This window comes from Parasteatoda tepidariorum, chromosome 1 (assembly GCF_982258835.1).
Source record: "Parasteatoda tepidariorum strain Cologne lab strain chromosome 1, Ptep-v5.0, whole genome shotgun sequence".
NCBI classification, from domain to species: Eukaryota; Metazoa; Arthropoda; class Arachnida; order Araneae; family Theridiidae; genus Parasteatoda; species Parasteatoda tepidariorum.
This window is the reverse complement of record NC_141755.1, coordinates 97,224,347-97,246,992: the sequence shown is the minus strand read 5'-3', so window position 1 is coordinate 97,246,992 and position 22,646 is coordinate 97,224,347. Positions and strand designations below refer to the sequence as shown.

General features: G+C 29.4%; 1 protein-coding gene and 1 non-coding gene across 7 annotated transcripts in view; both read right to left on the bottom strand.

Moving 5' to 3' along the window:
* The window catches only part of LOC107436484 (CD109 antigen), a 142,897-nt gene that overhangs the window by 33,461 nt on the left and 86,790 nt on the right, over window positions 1–22,646 (bottom strand). For 2 of the 6 annotated variants that reach the window (XM_071179413.2, XM_071179417.2), the window contains exons 3-14: window positions 21,588–21,702; window positions 18,878–19,058; window positions 18,631–18,799; window positions 17,065–17,187; window positions 16,021–16,094; window positions 11,886–11,925; window positions 10,856–10,940; window positions 10,661–10,778; window positions 9,314–9,538; window positions 6,387–6,617; window positions 3,390–3,503; window positions 1,143–1,205 (exon numbers count right to left, since the gene is read on the bottom strand). In XM_071179413.2, the coding sequence (XP_071035514.2) occupies window positions 1,143–1,205; window positions 3,390–3,503; window positions 6,387–6,617; window positions 9,314–9,538; window positions 10,661–10,778; window positions 10,856–10,940; window positions 11,886–11,925; window positions 16,021–16,094; window positions 17,065–17,187; window positions 18,631–18,799; window positions 18,878–19,058; window positions 21,588–21,702 (1,538 nt within the window). Of the gene's footprint in view, window positions 1–1,142; window positions 1,206–3,389; window positions 3,504–6,386; window positions 6,618–9,313; window positions 9,539–10,660; window positions 10,779–10,855; window positions 10,941–11,885; window positions 11,926–13,701; window positions 13,970–16,020; window positions 16,095–17,064; window positions 17,188–18,630; window positions 18,800–18,877; window positions 19,059–21,587; window positions 21,703–22,646 lie in introns of those variants that run through there. The other 4 variants (XM_071179419.2, XM_087169394.1, XM_087169362.1 and 1 more) reach the window with 4 other exon arrangements.
* TRNAM-CAU (transfer RNA methionine (anticodon CAU)) lies at window positions 21,046–21,134 on the bottom strand. The gene is given in 2 exon segments: window positions 21,046–21,081; window positions 21,098–21,134. It is a non-coding gene; the product is annotated as a tRNA-Met (tRNA).

The window sequence follows — 22,646 nt, the reverse complement described above, 5'->3', positions numbered from 1 at the left end:
CAATTTATAAAGACTTAATTTCTTTTCATTCATTTCGTTCAAGCAAGGGAGAGAAATTGAAATAAGACCTGAAGGGCAGAAAAGGAATTAATTGTTGCTACAAAATTCCAGGATAGGTAAGGCACACCATAAGGATTAAGAATAGCATGGAAACACGTGTCTGCAAATGTCATGGTACACCGCTAGGGGCACTTTCCAATTATGAACTGCTTCTGCGTATTGAAATATTTCTGGAATCGAAATTGATTTCAGAAAAGAAATTAATTTAGCTAATTAGATACAATCAATTTAAATTTTAACATCATTTTTTGGTTGTAATGCGTTTCACCCAGCTACTGGAGATTAATAAAAATTGCTCAGCTAAATGATTTTTATTTTTTACTATGTATAAAAACTTGCAAATGTAAAAAACTGCAATGGGAATTATGCCTTAAACCTTTTTATTCTTCTATGACTTAAATTTCAAAATTATTTTCCATGAACTTCTTGAAAAAAATAACGAAACACACTATGGGTCATCTCAAGTTGTGGGCAAATGTCTTGTTCTAATTTGATATACATTTGTAAAACAGAATCAAAAACGCCTGTATATATTCCTTAAAATTCTCACATGGTGACTAACTCTATTCGAATGTATTTTATCAGATATGAAACTATTAAGAGATGGCAGTGAAAATTTAAAGCACTATAACAGTTTACTATAGACATTAAAAAATTGGTGGTAAGTACACTAAGTACTGCCTTAGGGTTAAATATTCTAAATATATAATGACTGATACCAAAATAATTTCACATTGTAATCTGAGCATTTTTATATAACATTCAAAAACATTTTCCTATCTTCAAAATTTTTTTAAATATTTTTTAAATATTTTCTAAAGTTGAACATGAAAGAATGACAGTTGTCCGATATTTTACTATAATGGCAACAGAGAAAAAACCGGACAAAGGGTAAAGTTTCATTTTTTTTTGTTGTTGCCCAAACAAGCAAAGCATGAAAACATAATCAAGTAAATCATAAAAAAATAACAATTAAATGTCTTAATGCGACACTTAGATATTTAAATAATGTTTCGTAATACTTTTAATATAAGTCATTATTATATAAGTTACTAATGATATAAGTTACGTATAATACATACTAAATATGAAAACTGTTCCACGTAGTAATCAGCTCTAACATGAAAAATAATATATTCTCCAACCTATAAATACAGAAATATTTCTGTAAATATTTATGACACACACACATACAAATATATATATAATTCATTTAGTTTTGCACACTAAAACACAAATGTTCAAAATCAATACTGTTTTAATCGTTATTGATTATCTGGATTTTGTTATTTGATAAAAAATATGCAAATTAAAATATATATATTTTTTGGGGGGTGAAGCTTTTTTTAAGAACCGTGTACAATTTTATTATTTTACTGACAAATATTTCACAACTTGATTGATGCATGCGAATCACATCGAGAGACGAGATGTAGATGTAGTAGATAATCATTTTGTAAATTTAAGTAATGAAATTTATCTTAATCTTAACAAAAAATAAATAAAATATGAAAAAAAATAACACACAGTTGAAAAATTGCGGAATATTAGGTTTGCATTTCGCACAGACAGAATTTCACTTGGAACCGAACCTGAGACCTGAGGCATGGACAAATTATCATGGACAAGAACTTTCTGAGAGGAAAAACACGTATTTTTAAAAAACAGTTGTCGTATTAAAATAATAGTCCATCATCATTTCATTCTTTCTCACTTAACGATAATGTATTTTTTTTTATATTCTTCTACCGTTAATTCAAATAAAGCTTCACATATTATCTTTTACATATTTATATATACATATCTTTCCTTCTAACTGATTTTATTTTAATTTTATAACCGTCGTTGAACAGCCGACCCAATTTTATGGGTTTACGACTACTAATGATCAACTCCGTACCCTTGTAATTTTGAACCCAATCCAGAAGACAAGGGAACTCCTGGATCGAGTATTGGAGAAATTTGCCTTCGTAGAGGACTTTTTGATGGAACTAACCCGCATTTGCGTTACATGGAGAGGAAGACCACGAGAACCGCCCAAAGTTAGCCTGACAGCAAGGGGACTCTAACCCATGATACGTCTACCACTGAGGATATTTCACTCCAGCACTTAGGTTGGTGCATCTTCTGACTGATTAATCCTAACGAATATTCAACATCCGTTGTAATCCAAACTTCCCATTATAAGTTAATAATCGCGTATAAAATCCAAAATTTAATACGCCAAGCACGAACCACAGACAGAAGACACTTCGTAATCTGGCATCTTTCTAACATGCCAATTTTCAAAGTAAACGGCAACCTCGAAAAATTCCTTTTTGCGAAATGATCATTTTTGAGCTTCTAATATTTCTGATTGATAGACTATCTTGCGATCGTATCTCCTTCAAAATAAAACAAGAAAAAAAAACGACCTCCCTAAATTTTTATACATTTATACTTAAAAAATCTTATGTTGTAATTTTTCTATTCATCTGTATCAAATACCACGACATTTACGAACTATATCGAACTTTATATCGTAAAAGAATTTATGTCGAACTTTGTGCACTCAAAATGCAATGTGAGATTTCATACGTCCCATCATTTGTCTTTTTTTCGCTGACACAATTTCAAGTGGGACAGAAAATGATACATAGACAAATAATTGAGCAGCGATGGCTCAGGGGATAGAGCGTTCGCCTTCCAATGAGGTGAACTGGGGTTCGATCCTGGAGATGGCTGGTCAATACGAATTCCGCATCCAGCTTGCACCGTCCACAGTGCTGACGAGAAATATCCTCAGTGGTAGACGGATCATGGGTTAGAGTCCCCTTGCCGTTAGGCTAACCGTGGGAGGTCCTCGTGGTCTTCCTCTCCATGTAACGCAAATACGGGTTAGTTCCATCAAAAAGTCCTCCCAAAAGTCCATCAAATTTCTCCCAATACTTGATCCAGGAGTTCCCTTGTCTTCTGGATAGGGTTCAAAATTACAAGGCTACAGAGTTGAACATTAGTAGTCGTTAACCCAAAAATTGAGTCGGTTGCTCAACGACGGTTATAAAATATAAAAAAATAGACAAATAATTGTGGAATCGAACTTCTTGAGCAGAAAGACGTACATTTTCTTAATATCCTTGCAGAACTTCGCGAGCTTAAAATATTTCTATGCGTGATTTTGGTCGCAGGAGATTTCATGCATGCAAATTTTAGTGGCAAATCAGACTTCAAAATTTTTTTTTCGTGGATAGTCGAAAATTCTCATTACGATGAATATTATGCATTTTGTTTTTGTACTGCAATACTGTAACTAAAAATGAAACATAAGAAAATATCTAAAAGTAAAAGACCTTAGCGTTTCTTGTACTAGTTGAGACCTGCATGTGTCGATTAGATGGTGTGTAAGAAGCATATGCCAATAATGATGTCCTTACTTCTTCTCCTGAATGATCCACATACTTAGCCTGTATAAAAAAAAAATCAATAAAATGTAAGGGTGTCTACTAATTACCACCCTAAATATATACAAAAATAATGTGAAGTATTTGAAGCTGTGTTGAAAGAAAATTACTAGTTCAACAAGGTATTTATTAAAAGTTTAACATTTAAACAATTAAAAGGCTTATAAATTCATTGAAATCATTAAAATTGTATATCTTTGGAATACTTTTTAAGACTGCAATAAAATTTTCACGCTATCATCGATGTGCAGACCAGTTTCAATATATTTATTTTAAGTGAACAGAGGCTAAAATAGAGTTACTTTAAAATCAATGACTTTTAGTGTCCTTGTAAAAAAAAATGAAGTGATTGGAGAGTTACGAATGAATATTCAAATAAGAATAAAAAGAAGAATGTTACCAAACCCTTATGAAGCATCTTTTTTTCCCCTTCCAACTAAATTTATCATAGTCATTTTATTTGTAAGAAGAAATCAAAAGATAGTGCCATCAATTTTTATTGGTTAGAATATTTTTAAAAAAAGTGTTGCAATAAATATCGCTAAATATTTAGCAGTATTAAAGTCGTTTTTCAAAGCTCTTTGTCTAGAAAAACAAAACCTCACGGTCAAGTGTTTTGATTCCAATGCAGTGCTAAAATTGTTAACTACAAATAGTACCTTGCTAAAACAAATTATCCATGTTTTAGAATGCAGAAGTAACTTAAATACTTAAAAAATCAATAAACGTTTAAAAAAAATATCCAGTTGGCAAGATTTTTTCGCCGAGAAGAAAATCATTAAATCAATTTGAAATGATTAAAATCAATTAATTATTCAAAATTTTACAAATTTTTAAGAGCGCAGGTAATGCAGAGTTGGAGTAACTATTAATACTGGCCGCTTTTGGTTACCTTTCAAAATTATCTGGAATAACATATTAACTTTAATGTTAACGAAGCAGAACGAACAGCATAACTGTTGTTAAATATTCTATTTCTTTAATTCCACCTCCAATCCTGACACCTTAACTAATTAGTTTTAAACAATTTAACCAATTTTTTTCATCACCGTCTAGCTGTTGCCTGTGCAGAAGTACTTTGACTTCAGGTTTATCTATTTTCAAGAGCTGTCAGTGGTATAGTCAAAGTGCATTGAATTTTAGTAATAATTTAATTATTGTTAAAATAATTGTTATGTAACTATGTTTTTATTTCTATGAAAAATATTAAATTATTCCATGTGTATAACTAACTTCCATATGTATAAATACTAAATGTATAACTAACGATTCAACTCTATACTTAAATTTTAAGTCAAGACAACCTAACAAAATAAATAATAACTATACTGTTGCTGATAGATAGAGAAATACTCAATTTTATGGTACCACATAAGAAATAATATATATAATATTATAAATGTTTTTCATTTTCACAAAGTTCTGACATTTTGCACCATTTTCATCGTAAGCATAGAGAGCGCAGAAAAAAGACAAGCAAAACTTAATCTAACAGTCATGAATAATTGTTTCAAACTCACGACAGTTACTCATGACTATAAGGTTAAGTGCAACTGCCTGTTAAAGTAACTGATGCAAACTAGCAATAGTTATAAATAAAGCATAATATTCGCTAAAAAAGCGTTGTTTTATGTGAGACAGAGTTTTTGATTAACAGCTTTAATGCAAGTTTTAACGTGACTGAATCTAACTTGAAAATTCGATACGCAGTTGAGCGCCGATTATACGGACCAATCAGGACCAAGGCCGATATCCGGATAATGGAAGATTTGGATAAAAGGACAAATTTAAGAAACGATTTTAAGTAACTACATTTCACACTTTTTCCAGGCTTAGGATTGGCAATTGTAGTAATACCTATTATAGTATATAATAAATGGCGTGTTTAAAAGTATTAATTTCTCACAATTTTATTAGAAACCTATTCCCTTATTCGAAGCTACGCCCCTCCCACATTGAAAATGTGTTATAAACAAACGCGAAGTTTTTTTTTTTTTTTTTCAAAATCACCAAGTGACAAAAGAAGGCATTTTCAATCACTTTCAGATATTCTGAAAATAAAGAAGCACTTTTGCAGAGAACAAAAACTTTCTTTTAAAAGGTGGAAGAAACACTTCGGCGATCCGAATAATTGGACAATCCGATAAATCAGCTTACGGACAATCGGCTCTGTATAACAGTGTTCCCCAACCTTTTTATCACCCCGAGCCTGTCAATGTTCGATAATTTTATCGCGGACCGCTGGGGGGGGGGGGGCGTTGATTGTTTATATTTTAGATTATTTTGATTTATTCATTTTAATTTAATTGTATTTAAACATGCCTTCAAAATAAAATACAGTTACACCAAAAAATAAATATAAAGTGATTTAACATTTTAACTTACTTAAATCAATTAGTCACGATCGAGAGAGAAGACCAAGTTCTTTATTAGTTCCAATATAAATTTCGCGCCGCGCTTTCATGTTTTATTTATAATATTTACAGTTAGATGATTGATTTTTTTAAAATTAAAACTAATTGAAAGAGAAAATAGTTACAGTGGTTTTTTCTTTCTCTCTCTCTCTCTTTTTTTTTTTTTTTTTTTTTTTTTACTTTTTAAAACATTAACAAATTTATGTCACTGTCTACCCTTTTTTTTAAATAAATAAAATATTAATGGAACTATTTTTAATTTGGGATTTATTTTTAATTTGGGGTACTAACCCAGGAATTTAAATTCAGTTTCAATGAAATGGGCAGCCCGGTACCATTTGATCCACTGACCGGTACCGGTCCGCGGACCCGGGGGTTGGGAGCACTGGTCTATAGTACAAATTTCAACTGTACTTTTTTCCATATTTCGAACACACTTGACATGGAAGAAAAAGGAAAGATTAAAACGAACCTCTATTGACATCGAATGGACATCATTGAGAGCTGAAAGCGTCCCGAATACTGATATGAGATCGATGTTGATTTCCCAAATTCCGAACTGAACAGGAGACATCTGTTCGTGTCGAGTTTCCAACTCCTGATGTGCACCAGTTCTGAAGAAAACAACCGTCTTCAATTCAAGTTTCTGGGATTCTACTCTCCAAGCAGGTAAAGATGAACCATCATAAAATGATACAGCTACCTAAATTTAAATGACAATAAATATGTGTTACTCGAAAGTATAAAGGATGCTAAGTAGTTTTGAATTTATCACTTTTTTTTCACCATTTCAAATTACATTAATCATTTTAGTTACATTTTTTGTTAGGTAATTTTTTTGTATACATATACTACGTAATGTGGGGTAGGGGACTTGTTTTTTAATGTTTCGGTGTCTTCTACTTGTAAAAAAATTCAATTTCATTTTCATAAGACTCATAAAGAACCGTGTAAAGCGATATACAATAATTTCAATGCATGTTCGTTTCTTTCATTGCTTCCTTCCGCCTAATCAAAAGCACTTAAATGCAGATTTAATATTAAGGTAATTGTTTGTCAAGTTGCTTTCCTCCATTTCTGCATCGAAGTTGTGTTTAAAAAAATATTTTTGGGTACGTTACTCCAAATCGAAAGTTGTAGGAGAAATTTTAAAGGAAATGTTTTCTAATATAAGACACTTTTTTAAAAACCAAGAACATAACGATTATTATAATGTTCATTATACCAAATGTACTACATATAACCTAAGTAAAGCATTAGGGATCAGCTAAATTTTCAAAAGTCAAAAGTATCGCAGTGTTATTTTTTAAAAAAAAGTAAAATACGTAAGATCTAAATAAGGTATTTTAATTCACGATCGAACCAAATATATTCAATTCATAGTTTTTAATCGTTATTATCTTAGATCAAGGTTGTTTATAGATAATTATATGACAAAAAAAGAATATCTAAATCAAAACAAAGTATTCACTCACATTTGGGCAAAAATAATACATTTCAATACCGAAACTATAAACTCGACAATGGAAATATTCTTTTTTTGCTTCTGTTTTTTCATTATCGTTTTGTTCTTCATAACATTCGAATATGCTTTTGGCTGAGTTCATGATCTCCTTTGGCTAAAATAGGGGTGTCGTATGTTACGCAAATTAGGCCTCTTTCATCTTTCTCTATATAATCACAGTATTACGTTAGAAAAATGCACATGAGGCCAAAAAACTGTTTTGGAATGCAGATAGCATTTAAACTAATACTTCGGGATATTTTGGACTGGTGCAACATAGATATGTCGTAGGATTATGGATAATGAACCGAATTATTGGAAAATTGGCTCTCTGCAAACTATCGACGTCATTTTACAATGCGCTAGCAAATTTGATTGCTACAATCGATTAACCGTCGGAAGATTGCAATGGGCTGGATTTTTAAATTAGCTTACAACATGAAAAAAATATTACAAACAAAAACTATCCATGTGAAGTGATGCGAAGAAATTAGAATTGCATTATAGATCAAAAGTTTTGGGCAAACTAAAAACAGAATGCAGTGTGGGTATTTATTTTGATGATAAAGAAAAACACATAATTCTTTTATGAATATGCTAAATTGTGTAAATGTGAGATGTCCTGATGATTGTGTACATGTCCTGTGAAAGTTTATTTCTCTGTAAATTTCGTAAAAAACAATAAAATCAATGTGTGTATTAAAATTAATGAGTGGTTGCGTAAGAAATGGTTGAAAAGGTATACCCAATCTTCAGTTATGAAACTAGTCATAAACAGACACTTTATTTTGTATTTATTGGAGCTTCGGTAGATATAATGCTAAATAAAATTATCGTTATTATACACAATAAAGCACTTAGTACAACGTAAGTCACACTATGTCTTACTTTTATGGAATACTCCTGAAAATCATGTGTGTATTTTAACTTTCAAATTCTTGATATTTAAACTGATTTATTAAACTAATATTTTAACATTTGACATCAAAATTAAACCTTTTAAAATAGTTAAAATACATTAACACTAAGTTTACGGACGTTTCCTATATACCTATCTCTACGAACACGCGTCAATTTGACGCATGAACGAATACATATATAACAGCACTTACAGAGATGCCAACTTGCTCCGGGCAGCAAATATATATTTTAAAGTGGTAGTTTGTCAATTGTGATTCTTGGTTTAATAAGTTCGATTTAGTAGATTTTTATCTATCACTATTTCTAAATAATTCGTAGGCTGATATAATTCACCACGTTATATTTGCAAAATTTACTTAGTAGTTATTTACCCTTTTTTTTAAAATTATTTTGGCGCGTCCGGAGCAGTTGGCATCTCTGCACTTAGAAAGCAAAGTAATTATATACTATAAGAAGAAAAAAATTAAAATATGAGACATATATTTATGAAATATTTGAGTATTTTATTTTTCAATACTCGAACTAAAACCTTCAAAATCTGACATTCTGCATTTGTTCTTTCTATTATTGTTTATCGGGAACAGTTGTTTATCGCTTGTTTCATTTGAGATAAAGATATCGGATAACGGATTGAAGTATTGTCGGTACATTCCTATTTACTATTGATGCGATGTTTGAATGTTTACTCACAATTTTGTCTAAATTACGATCGCGTCAAATTGACGCATATCCGTAGAGATAGGTATACCACAAGGAGAATTTCAATATTCCAACGCTTTTGAAGAAAATAGACTTCAATATATATTTACCTCGATCAATGGATAAAAGTCATTACAAGAGATAAAAGTAATTTTCCTTATAAAATTCGAAATGCGTCAAAACCTAGACGTTAATGACGCGTCCCGTAAACCTAGTGTTAAAGTGTTATTTTAACGCGTACAATATTGTACAAATATGAAACTGCAGATCCTTACGTAACATTTGAAGGGCATTGTTGGTTTGAAAACTTGAGGACTGGATCCGAGGAACCTCAGTTTTATACTTGATTTGAATATGATGGATTGAGCGAATCCCACTTGTACCTGACTCATGTACCTCTCTCCAACTTCGATGTAAACAGACAGCTTAGAGTGGTCCAGGTGGGAAATCATTTTCCGAAGATCTGTCATGGGCAGTTTGAAATCCAAATATCCCTCGAACTGAAAACCATTTATTAAAAAACATCAATAATATTATGTAACACAAGAAGTTTTGAATCTAAACATTTTTATTTTTAACACTAGGAAGACTGCAACTTAGTGTATAATGTATGTTTGCCCAAAAGCAGTCAAAATGACTGGATTGCGCAAGAATAGCTAATGTGTAAAGAAATTTGTTTAATATTTGTTATTTCAGTTACAGTTATATAACAAGTTATTAGTAAATGCAGTCGGACTTTTATATAACGAACTTCCATTTTGCGAATTTTTTCGAGGAACCAAGAACATTTTGGAAATTTCTTCGTCAAATAACTTCCAAATAGCGAAGTGAATTTTCTATTTAACGAACTTTTCTTTGAGATCCACTTTCCCTATTTCTCAAAATACAATGTGAGCTTCTGCTTGTTTTTATCACTTACAAAGTGAGCTTTTCTTTAGAAGCATAATAAATAAATCCTTTTCATAATACATATCGCTTAATTATTTAAAGCCACTAAGCTAAAAGTTTTAACTTAGTTTTTAACACACCTTTTGCTTATACTGAAACACATAGTTTCATTTACAATAGTTTCATTTACAATAGTTTCATTTACAGTAGTTTCATTTACAGTAGTTCCATTTGCAATAGTCTAATTACATAGTTCCATTCTAAATAATCGTTCAAATTTGTTGAACAGAGTTATCTTAACACATTTCTTTCAAATATTAAACTGTTATTTATAAGACAATTACTTACGTTGTTATATATACATTTGTTATAGTTCAATTTACAGTAGTTTAATTTACAGTAGTTTAATTTACAGTAGTTTCATTTACAGTAGTTCCATTTGCAATAATCTAATTACATAGTTCCATTCTAAACAATCGTTCAAATTTGTTGAACAGAGTTATCTTAACACATTTCTCTCAAATATTAAACAGTTATGTATAAGACATTTACTTACGTTGTTATATATAAATTTGTTATAGTTTAATTTATAGTAGTTCCATTTGCAATAGTTCCATTTCCAATAGTCTAATTACATAGTTCCATTCTAAACAATCGTTCAAATTTGTTGAACAGAGTTATCTTAACAAGTTTCTTTCAAATATAAAACCGTTATTTATAAGAAATTTACTTACGTTGTTTACAAACAATTTAGTTTCTGGTAGTTGCCCGAAGTCTTTATATTGCGTATGCAGAGATTCAATTCTCGCTTTAACAGTTAAATTTCCAAACACTGGTGATCCGCTTGTGTAGCTGAAATATAACATTCAGATTGAGCCGAGTACATAACTTGAGTGAAATTTAAACAGTGGTAGTATCAAATTACTTACTTGGCTGTGACTAAACCTCTCACAACTTGTTCATTTTCCATAATGAAAGCTGGCAAAGTTACATTCACTTCAAAGGGAGTCTGATCTAACAAAAATGCCATTAATTACCATTCCTCTGAATACTGTTCAATTTTTAGAAACATAGTCAGATTTTTATTGCGTTATATTGCAGAGTGTGTTCAGTAATGACATTTCAATATATATTTTTAGAGTTTTCGTAAAAAAAAAATGAAGGCAGAATATATACACATTGTAGGTTGAAAATTCATATTGAAGCTCAGAAGAAAGCAAGAGAGGTGGTATCCAAATCTGGAAAAAATCACTGCTGAAGAAGGACGGGCTTATATATAATAACAAAAAAAAATTTGCTTGATTATTCAGGTAATCAAACACGTTTTGATTGTTTTGTACACCCCGTTCAATAAGGATTAATCAGATTCGATAGCGTTTTCACTACCTTCTGCCTAAAATGTTAATTTTTGACCCTTACTATGGATACTTTTTTGTCTTCTTTTTTGACAAAGAATGTAAAATTATATATTATTGCAATCATTACGGGACACCGTGCATATAATTTAAATACAATTTTCTAAATGTAAATATCTAAGTCAATGGCGATGAAATTAACAACGTCTAATAATTTTGATACGCTACTTAATAATAAGCATCATAAGTAATTAGACAGATAAAATAAGAATACAGGGTGGTTGTAATTAAAGTTACCCTGTTTTGACCTACATAGAGTTCGTCCTAGAGGGCAGATGACAATGAGACTTGGTATATACTTTATATGGATTATGGGAAAAAGTAATCTGATAAAAATAAATCCCATTTCGAAGAACACAACGGTTCGAAATACCGGAATCGGAAATCAGCAAGTTATCGTATATTATTATGGTTTCTTTTAAAAAAAACTTTATTACTATCTTGAAGAGCTCTATTGAACTTTAAAATATTGCATGAAATTAGGAAGTGAAATATAAAATCGTATTTAAAAATGAAAAAAGAAAATGTAAATAAGAAAACTTACAATACTCTTCTATAAAAAAACTTTTTTCTTCTACTTGCCCCTGTAAAAAATAGATCATTGATTATTTAAAACAAGAGATTATTTTAAACAATGTGGAATAAATAGAGGATAAAAATAATATGATAAAACAAGAGATTACTCTAAACAATGTAGAATAAATGGAGGATAAAAACAATATGATAAAACATTATTATTTTAAAAAATGTAGAATAAATAGAAGATAAAAATAATATGTAATTTAGTAATTTCGTTCAAAAAAAAAAAGAAAGAAAGAAAGACATAGCGCTATAAAATTTTCACAAGTACAAATTTCCCAAATGATGTCAAAGTTGCATTTTTTTAAATAATATTCAGTTTTATTAGATATATTAAATGTGGCGATATCATCTGCAAAAAGAAATGCTAAAAGACATTCCTGGCCTATTTTAATTTTTAATATTATTATTTTTAATAAATAAGAAGTAAAAGATCCATAAAACGTTGAGGCATCATGAAAAAAGCTAACATCTAACTAAATTTAAAATTAGTGAAGTTCCGACAAAAAATTATTCTTATAACTGCTTTGTTAAATTATTTCAATAAATAAGTTAAATGAACTAAGCAAATTGCTTCGTAACATCAAAAAAAACCTGGTTCCGAGTAGGATCAAGAAAACAAAAAAAATACAATATCAACCGAAAATTTGATTCCTTCTGCCATTGATAAAATTTTTTTGTCGAGAGAATATTATTTATAAATTAAATATAAATTAAATATATATATATATATATATATATATATATATATATATATATATATATATATATATATATATATATATATATATATATATATATATATATATATATATATATATATATATATATATATACATGATAAATTAATATGAAGATGGAGGGAAAGAATATATAAGTTAGGTTCCATAATACCTATACAGTCAATTTCCAAAGGCAAAAAAAAAATTTGAAGAAAAAAAAACAATATAAAAATGATCACTTCATATTTCTCTATAAAGCCAATTTTTAAATGCATATTTTGGTTTAAAAAGTAACAATAAAAAACACTCATTCAGAAAAATGGCATTTTTTTCACCGCTGGTCATTTAGCACAGAGGAGAGTAATAAATTAAAAGCGTTAAAAGAGAAAGTCTTGTAAATTGTTCATGCCTGAAGTTGTTATTTTAGATTATTATTTTAGATTATTATTCTCAACGTAATTTAAATTGAGCATTCGATGACGGAAATCAAAAATATCTGTGCGGCTTTCTGATTTAAAAAAAAACGCAATTTTAGAACAAAAAATTATTTGAAAAAATATAAAACTTATATAAAATATATTAACCATCATTTATAAAATTCATGTATAAAATTTATTAAAAAATTTATTATCAAGTATAAAATTTATTACGCATCATTTCTAATTACAAATGGAGCACAAATTTTCGCAATTACCTTACCTTATAACAAATAAATTAAAAACATTTTTGCTTAAAAACTTGTGTTAACGACGTCCCTCCCTCCCCCCCCCTCCCCCCGCAAAGAAAGTTTGAAACACGTTTTTTGGAAAACTTTATTGAAAATAAAATTAAAGATTTGAATAAATGTGTGATTCTATAAATTCTTCTGTAACTTTACACGTTTTTTTTATTTATTTTTTATGTAGTTTTCTTAAAATAAAATTCTGAAATACTGTCGCATTTTAAACCAAACACTCTCTAAAAAATGATTCGTTAATTCTTATTTTTGTTACAACAATGATTTGTAAGTAATCATTACATTATTTCATTAGACACAATTAAATAATAAATAAAACGTACTCATTTGTATTATAGAATCCAGTGTTTTATCCAGCATATAAATATCCAGTTTTAAGCATCGAAAGATAAGAGAACCAAAACAATACACAAAAGTCAATAACATTGTAAGGGTTTTAATAATACGATAAATAACTTCCGTTCTTTCCATGGCCAATCTATTTTTCCGAATTTTAAAAAATAGCGATCAAATAATAGAATTAAATCAGATCGTGAATTATACAAGCGCTTTGCAAATTTCGCATCACTATTGATCCAAACCTTTGTTTACAAGGTGGGTCCATTCTAGAGTCAGGTGAAGACAGAGGAATACTCCATCTGTTCCAGATTTAAATTTTCCCGGGAATTTCGAATCCGTAGCCTAAGATATCCGTTAAAACGGTAATTGGGGAATTGGCACTCTCAGTCATTTTCTATTCAGAGAATATTTAATAAAGTTCAGCTACAAGAAAATTTTTAATAATGCGTATAAAACGTCTTTATAAAGAGCGTTAATAACGGCTTCACCTGCCATTCTAGAGGCAAGTGAAGATAGAGGAATACCCCATCTGTTTCAGATTTAAATTTTCCCGGGAATTTCGAATCCGTAGCCTAAGATATCCGTTAAAACGGTAATTGGGGAATTGGCACTCTCAGTCATTTTCTATTCAGAGAATATTTAATAAAGTTCAGCTACAAGAAAATTTTTAATAATGCGTATAAAACGTCTTTATAAAGAGCGTTAATAACGGCTTCACCTGCCATTCTAGAGGCAAGTGAAGATAGAGGAATACCCCATCTGTTTCAGATTTAAATTTTCCCGGGAATTTCGAATCCGTAGCCTAAGATATCCGTTAAAACGGTAATTGGGGAATTGGCACTCTCAGTCATTTTCTATTCAGAGAATATTTAATAAAGTTCAGCTACAAGAAAATTTTTAATAATGCGTATAAAACGTCTTTATAAAGAGCGTTAATAACGGCTTCACCTGCCATTCTAGAGGCAAGTGAAGATAGAGGAATACCCCATCTGTTTCAGATTTAAATTTTCCCGGGAATTTCGAATCCGTAGCCTAAGATATCCGTTAAAACGGTAATTGGGGAATTGGCACTCTCAGTCATTTTCTATTCAGAGAATATTTAATAAAGTTCAGCTACAAGAAAATTTTTAATAATGCGTATAAAACGTCTTTATAAAGAGCGTTAATAACGGCTTCACCTGCCATTCTAGAGGCAAGTGAAGATAGAGGAATACCCCATCTGTTTCAGATTTAAATTTTCCCGGGAATTTCGAATCCGTAGCCTAAGATATCCGTTAAAACGGTAATTGGGGAATTGGCACTCTCAGTCATTTTCTATTCAGAGAATATTTAATAAAGTTCAGCTACAAGAAAAATTTTAATAATGCGTATAAAACGTCTTTATAAAGAGCGTTAATAACGGCTTCACCTGCCATTCTAGAGGCAAGTGAAGATAGAGGAATACTCCATATGTTCCAGATTTAAATTTTCCCGGGAATTTCGAATCTGTAGCCTCAAATATCCGTAAAAACGGTAAATGGGGAGTTGGCACTCTCATTCATTTTCTGTTCAGAGAATATTTAATAAAGTTCAGCTAAAAGAAAAATTATAATAATGCGTATAAAACGGCTTTATAAAGTGCGTAAATAACGGCTTCATCTGCCATTCTAGAGGCAGGTGAAGACAGAGAAATACTCCATCTGTTCCAGATTTAAATTTTCCCAGGAATTTCGAATCTGTAGCCTCAAATATCCGTAAAAACGGTGAATGAGGAAATGGCACTCTCAGTCATTTTCTATTCAGAGAATATTTAATAAAGTTCAGCTTAAAGAAAAATTATAATAATGCGCATAAAACGGCTTAATAAAGTTAGTTGATACGAATCACATTTCTCATAATGTAATTCAAATTTCGATTTACTTTATTCGAAGGAACTTATCCTATTCACTGATTCGAATCAACAATTTTGAATCATTTTATAAAATCACCTTAAAAAGTTTCGGATCAAATTACGGTATTAGGTACCGGAACTTTAGATGCATCATCCGTAAAATCCATTTTACCGTTTAAATCCATTTTACCGGAAAAATCCATTTATACCGTAAAATATTATACCGGAATTTTTGCAATAATAAGTGTATCTGCTAATACTTTGAGCGCCATACTAAATAAGTGTATTTACGATACACTTTGAGCGCCATACTAAAAAGAAATACATTTTATGTAGTTGAAGGTTTTATTTTAAATGAATATTAAATATGATCTTACAATTTAAAGCCATTCTATTACTGACAAATCGTTATGAAATATTGATGAATACTTACTTGGGCGACAACTCGGATCGTCCAGTTTCCAAACCTCGGTTGTTTCGATATTTGATATTGCAAACTCACAGCACCTATTCATAACATGAGCAAAGTTTATATAAAATTTTCGTTTAAGAAAAGAGGAAACGAAACTTGCTATATATATATATATATATATATATATATATATTGATTGGTATATTGACAAGGTATATTGATTTCATTTCTTTCCCCCCTCCCTTCCTATTTTGTAATAATTATCTGTAAAATTTGTTAAACAGGGTTCGTAGCCAAATTATTCAAAAAAAATAAGCACTTTTCCAGCACTCAAAATATATTTTTAAGCACTTTAAAAAAATTTCATAATTAGGCAGGATAGGAAAGTTTTTGACAATTGACGGTTTTATATTGTATTAACCGTCATGTAAAAAAAAAAAATCAAGAAAAAAACAAACAAAAAAAAAAAAAAAAAAGGCTTTTGCCCTTGTTTTTGACAATTGTCAAAAATCATGAAATTTCGAATCCTGTAAAACGAATTTCATACGCTACGGACTGATAGATAATACGCCGAAATAGATTGGGATTGAATTAATTGGGAAAACGTTGAATAGAACAATGTGAACTGTGTCTTTTTGCATAATTCGTAGTGAAAATCAACATGGTAAAGGAAAAATCTCATTTTGAAAAGGGGAAATTTAAGCACTTTTTAAAAACACCCATTGAAAAAAGCACCTTTAAGGGCTTTTAAGAAACGAAAATCGAAAATAAGCACCTTCAAGCACTTTTTAAAAACGCTACCCACCCTGTTAACGAAAAAGAAGCCCTCTGCATACTGAGGATTTATATAAAATATAATTGAAAATTATTGTCAATAGTTATTTGTGTTATTCATTCTTCACATCATTATAATATTAACATAGTAAAAAATTTTATACGTATTAAAAACGATTGTGCAAAACGTTTAAACATATATTTTTTTTTACTTTTTCCTTTTTAGTCATTTCTTTCCGCGGTGTTTAACATATTTTTTATATTCTATATCAGAGATCACGTGACATTTACCTAGGTTCGTCTGTCGAGAAAGCCAACGTTGCATGATAGTGCCTCTAGGATCCAAAACATATACATCAACGGCATCAGAAAAAGCTTTCATGTCAGTTGTAACTGGTATGGCACGGAAAAAAACTAAATAAAAGAGATGCATTTTTTCATTCCACAATATAACTAACAAGCGTTATTTGAAAATATAAAAAACGAACAAAAATGTGGCATTTCTGATTTATAGGATTATTAATGGCTAAACGGGACATAAATTTAAATGTTTAATTTTAATTCCACAATATTGAAATTCAGGTAGTACAAATATGAAGCGCTTATGAAGTTAATGTAAGACCCATGCACTGTTCCATATCATACCCCTAATTTTGATAGTCTATTATTTAGACTACTATATATATATATGCACAAATTTGAATAAGAATGAGCTGAATAAGCTCATAAACGCTTCGAAGTAAATTATTTCATAATATTCAACTTGTTCTCGACCGGGTATCGTGTTCTCAAAGTTTGGGAGCAGTATTTTCAGATTTTGTTTCAACTTTCGATAAAAGATTCAATCGTATTGATTTCAATTTTATTTATTTATTTATTTTTGTTTATATTATCTTCCTACTTATTTCTAATATAACTATTCGTATTCTATGACGAAAAATTCGTTTGCAAGTGGCGGCAATTGTAAACTAACCCGGAATATCAAAAGAAGAAATGACGTCACTATTCAGCTATGACGTCACAGGAAAACAGCAAGACCTCTGGTAGGATTTTTTTTATTTATTTTATTTTATTTACTTATCTATTTTTTAATATAGATGGTGAATACTTTTTTTAAATTTTTCTTTTCATTATTTGAAAAGAATTTATAATAGGTGTTGTCAATCGGAGTTAATCTTTCACTTACGAACTAAAGACAAAGTGTTTTTTTTTTTTTTTTTTTTTTTTACATAAGATAACAGTTGCATCAAAAAACGTTTTGAATCGTTAACAAGATTCAGTTTAAACTTGGCGGTTGAATGCAAGGCAAGTTGGAATTTTTTTGAGTATGCACATGCTTATTTATAAAAATTGTTTAAGTTTCTGCCATTGCTGTTGTTTATTTATCGGAAAAACTGTCGAAATACGACGTTTCTGAATCTAAGAGACTCGCAGGTGCCTATTTTAGCGAGTTTTTAAAGAATTTTGCTATGTTATTTTATAAATCCGAATGTTTATAGTAAATTTGTAAATTTTTTTCCGTTTCATATGACCTATTATCTGCTCTCTGTACTCGCTGCGCTATTGTGAGTCTCACATATTAGCGAAGATTGCGAACATATGAATCTCGTCTTCTCAGTACATTTAAGGTCATTTTTATCATGACAGGTTTTATACATTATGAAACAATTCTCAACAAATCAACTACTTATTTTAATATATAAATTACAATTAGACTAAAAACAAATTTGAAAACTTGAGTTTAAAAATTTGCATTTAAAAATTCAATGCATTGTATTTGTTGCACTGTAATTAAAATAATGCAATTTGAATGAGCTTTGCATTCTTATACAGTAAACGAATAAATATTGTACTTACCAGTTTGATCCTGCATATATATAGGTTTGTCAGTCTGTATAAAAATAGTCATAGATTTTTGAGAATATTGAAGCTCAGTTTCATTATAAAAAGCAGTACCGCTCAGTACACCATGTACATCTCCCTCTACTTTCAATTTGTAACTTCCTAAAAGACTAGTTGGGGGAATCTGAAAGCATATCATCATTTTGCACATTGTAGAATATTTGCCTTATTTACAAAACTTTTAAGAAAAATTGAAACTAACTTTTAATAAGAGTGTTTCTGGTATGCCAGATCGGCACTCCTGAGTAGCCGATGCCAATTCAACTCCATCCCTCTGTACAGAAGCTCGAACACTGATTGGACTTGAAGATTTAAAGACAGCAACAGATATACTATACACTTGACCAGGACGAACAGTTTTAGAAGCGGTCACAAAATATGTTCTGGAAAAGATAAGCATTTTTGTTTTGTTGCCATAGTAATAAAGAACAACGACAGTACAAACTCAATCACTTCAAGGCAATTATGATAAGTAGAAATTCAACGCAAAGAGAGAAAGAGAGCGAAATAAATGAAGTAAAATAAGACGAGTAAAAAAATAAATCATCATTAAGTATTGTCGAAAAATATCCTTAAAATATTTTTTAACATCATTGTATAATATTTTAGTATAAAATATTTTAACATCCTTGTATAATATTTTAGTATAAAATATTTTAACATCATTGTGTAATATTTTAGTATAAAATATTTTAAAATCATTGAATGATATTTTAGTGTAAAATATTTTAACATCATTGAAAAAAAAATGAATAAACAAATACAAAATAAACATTTTAGTTTTAATCTTTGTAAATAAATAAAACAGAAATGATGATGAGGTTATGGTTGAAGAGGAGGGACAGGGTTTGTAAAATTGTGACAGTTTGTGGCAACGTTTAGGGAGGAGGAAACCAGAAGCGTATAAATGCAGGTTCTGGTTAAAATAAAACCTTTAAAATCACAGGAAGAAGCCAGAAGCGGAGCAGTACAGTTTTTAGCGAAAATAAAGTATTTAAAATCACAAATTTAATATTCTCTTAAAATTATTTTTTTTATTTATTTTTTTATTTATTTTTTTCTCAACAAAATAAGTATTAATCAAAATTATTCTTTATTTTTACACTCACAAATATATGCAAAACTAATGGTTAAAGTTTAAAATTAAAACTTAAAAGATAATTTATAGCTCATGATTTTTTTTTGTTTTTTTTTTTTTGAACTGATGGATTATGGCGTGAGATGGGACAATTGAGGCATGCTAAAGTGCCTTACTTTTCGACAAAGGGGAAGAGAGTGGACAAAAATAATGAAAGAAAAGTGTAACATTTATGAATGGCAATTTAAAAATAATGAATAATTTTCGGTTTAATACCATACAGGTTTGCAAATTCTAGACTAATTATTAATATAAGAACTTATTTGTTGACATATCTGGATATACTTTGTTTATTTAGGATCGCTTTACTACTCGTTATTAAATGGAAGTAATTAAAATAATACTTTAAATTTTAGAAGTAATTGAATTTTAAAATATTGCAAGAGAATAAAAATAACTTTACTTATAGAAATAATAACCATAATCAAAGAATTAAAATTGTTGTACCTTTAGCGAAATTTTTTGTCATATTAAGAAATTGACATAAATGACTTAAAAATGTAAAAGAAAATAAATGTAAAGAAATCTCATAAATAAAAATCGACGAAGTTAAAAGAAAAATGAAAATTTAATTTTAATATATATTAAAATACTTAATTTATTTTACTTCAAGGTTCTATGTTGCAATTGAACCTACTAATGTTAAAAATATTTAGGAGATGGCAGCACTACAACTTCTATCGTTTGCAGTTTATTTTTAAAATCAAAAGATGGCAGCACTACAGAATAAAAAGATATAAAGTTTAGGAGTTAGAAGTTCAGTGCATATATTTTTTAAATAAAAATTTCCTATTATAATTCATGATTCACAGCGAAGATGTTTTGTTACAATTAAAAGCTTAATTATGATTAAATTTAGCTTAATCTGATGTTTCTATCATGTGAATAAAAAAGTTCATCTGTCAAAAAAAAGTAGTATAATCATCTATTTTCATAATGATTTTTAAATATGATAATTTGGATTAAGAGAATTTTCAAGAAAATATTCTTGACTTTTATTTCTTACTCTTTGTGTTAATACTAAATTTTTTGAATTTTTTTTTCTTTAGTTGAATTATGTTTTTAAAGCGTGGTTTAAAATACATTCGATAGAAAAAATAAGCCTAAATTATTTCAGATATTTAGAGTATCAAACAAGATTTATTTACTTTTAGTCATTAAATGTTTATTAGAAATGCATTTTCAAAAATTTGTTGGTGACCTTTCATCACAGATAAATGGTAAAATAAATCTGCCCCGGGTGAGGATCGAACTCACGACCTTCAGATTACTCCTTAGAGTGATTATGAGACTGACGCGCTGCCTACTGCGCTACCGAGGCTTGATACTGTATCAACCAAGTACAGTTTAATACTTTATTTTCATGAAAAATTAATATTAGAATTCTCTTTTAATTCATTATAGATTTGGGTGAATTCAATTATGTACACTAAACCTGTTACCGGTTTTTAGATTCTATAATAGAAAGTATAATTGAATATTTTAGCATTTTTTTTTCTTGTTCAGCACGCCATTTACCTTTTACATTTAAATTATTAAACATTTATAAGAGAGTTCATTCAAAAGATAAATTCATTATTTCGATATTTACTTTAAATTCCAGGCAAAAGACACATGTTCATAATTTTAATTTTTTAAATTTAAAGCGAAACAAACTTTAAAGTGAAGTTAAAATGCGTTAATTCCATGCGTTTGCACCTCAATAGATTCCAAAGTAAGGAATAGAAAGTAACATAAAATAGGAGGATTGTTACGTAAAAAAACAGAGACTCACGGTTCGTGCTTTATTCTCTGAGGACTAATGCTTTCTTCATAGGAATCTTGAATAAGACAAAGTAGTGTCGGTATCCATGCTAGAATGAAGATCCACCTGAGAATCATCTTAAATCCTATGAGAAATAAAATAACTGTTAATAATTCTCTAGTTTAACAGTTAATAATTCTCGAACAAATTACCGAATTAAATAAATAATCGCTTAAACATGTATGCTAGAATAAAGATCCACCTGAGAATCAACTTAAATTCTGTGAGAAATAAAATAAATACATAACTGTTACTAATTCTCTAGTTTAACAGTTAATAATTCTCGAACAAATTACCGAATTAAATAAATAATCGCATAAATATCCATGTTAGAATGAAGATCCACCTTAGAATCATCTTAAATCCTATGAGAAATAAAATAAATATATAACAGTTAATAATTCTCTAGTTTAACAGTTAATAATTCTCGAACAAATTACCGAATTAAATAAATAATCGCATAAATATCCATGTTAGAATGAAGATCCACCAGAGAATCATCTTAAATCCTATGAGAAATGAAATAAATATGTAACAGTTAATAATTCTCTAGTTTAACAGTTAATAATTCTAGAACAAATTATTACCAAATTAAGTAAATAATCGCAAGAAAATAAAGCCCGAAGATATTACTTTTTGAAAACTTCATTCGCGTCAAAAACATACAAATCAGAAATAATAATCGACATGTTTCAAACGCTCAAAAAAAGGCTCCCATTTTCAAGACTTGCCAGACGTGAATGAAAAGAAAATTTACGATTTCTTCTCATTCACATCTAGCAAGTCATGGAAATGGGCGCCTATTTTTGAGCGCTTGAAACATGTCGACTATTATTTCCGATTTGTATTTTACTTACCGATTTTTATTCGTTCAGATTACTGATTTGTTAATACTTCTGTACTTCAGTAAGAACTCGCCATTAGTTGATTCCCTTCATATTCCCCGGTTACTTAATCTATGTAACCAGGCACTTAACCCACACAAACCTTAACACCCATGGTTATTGAGTACGAATTTTAATATCGCAA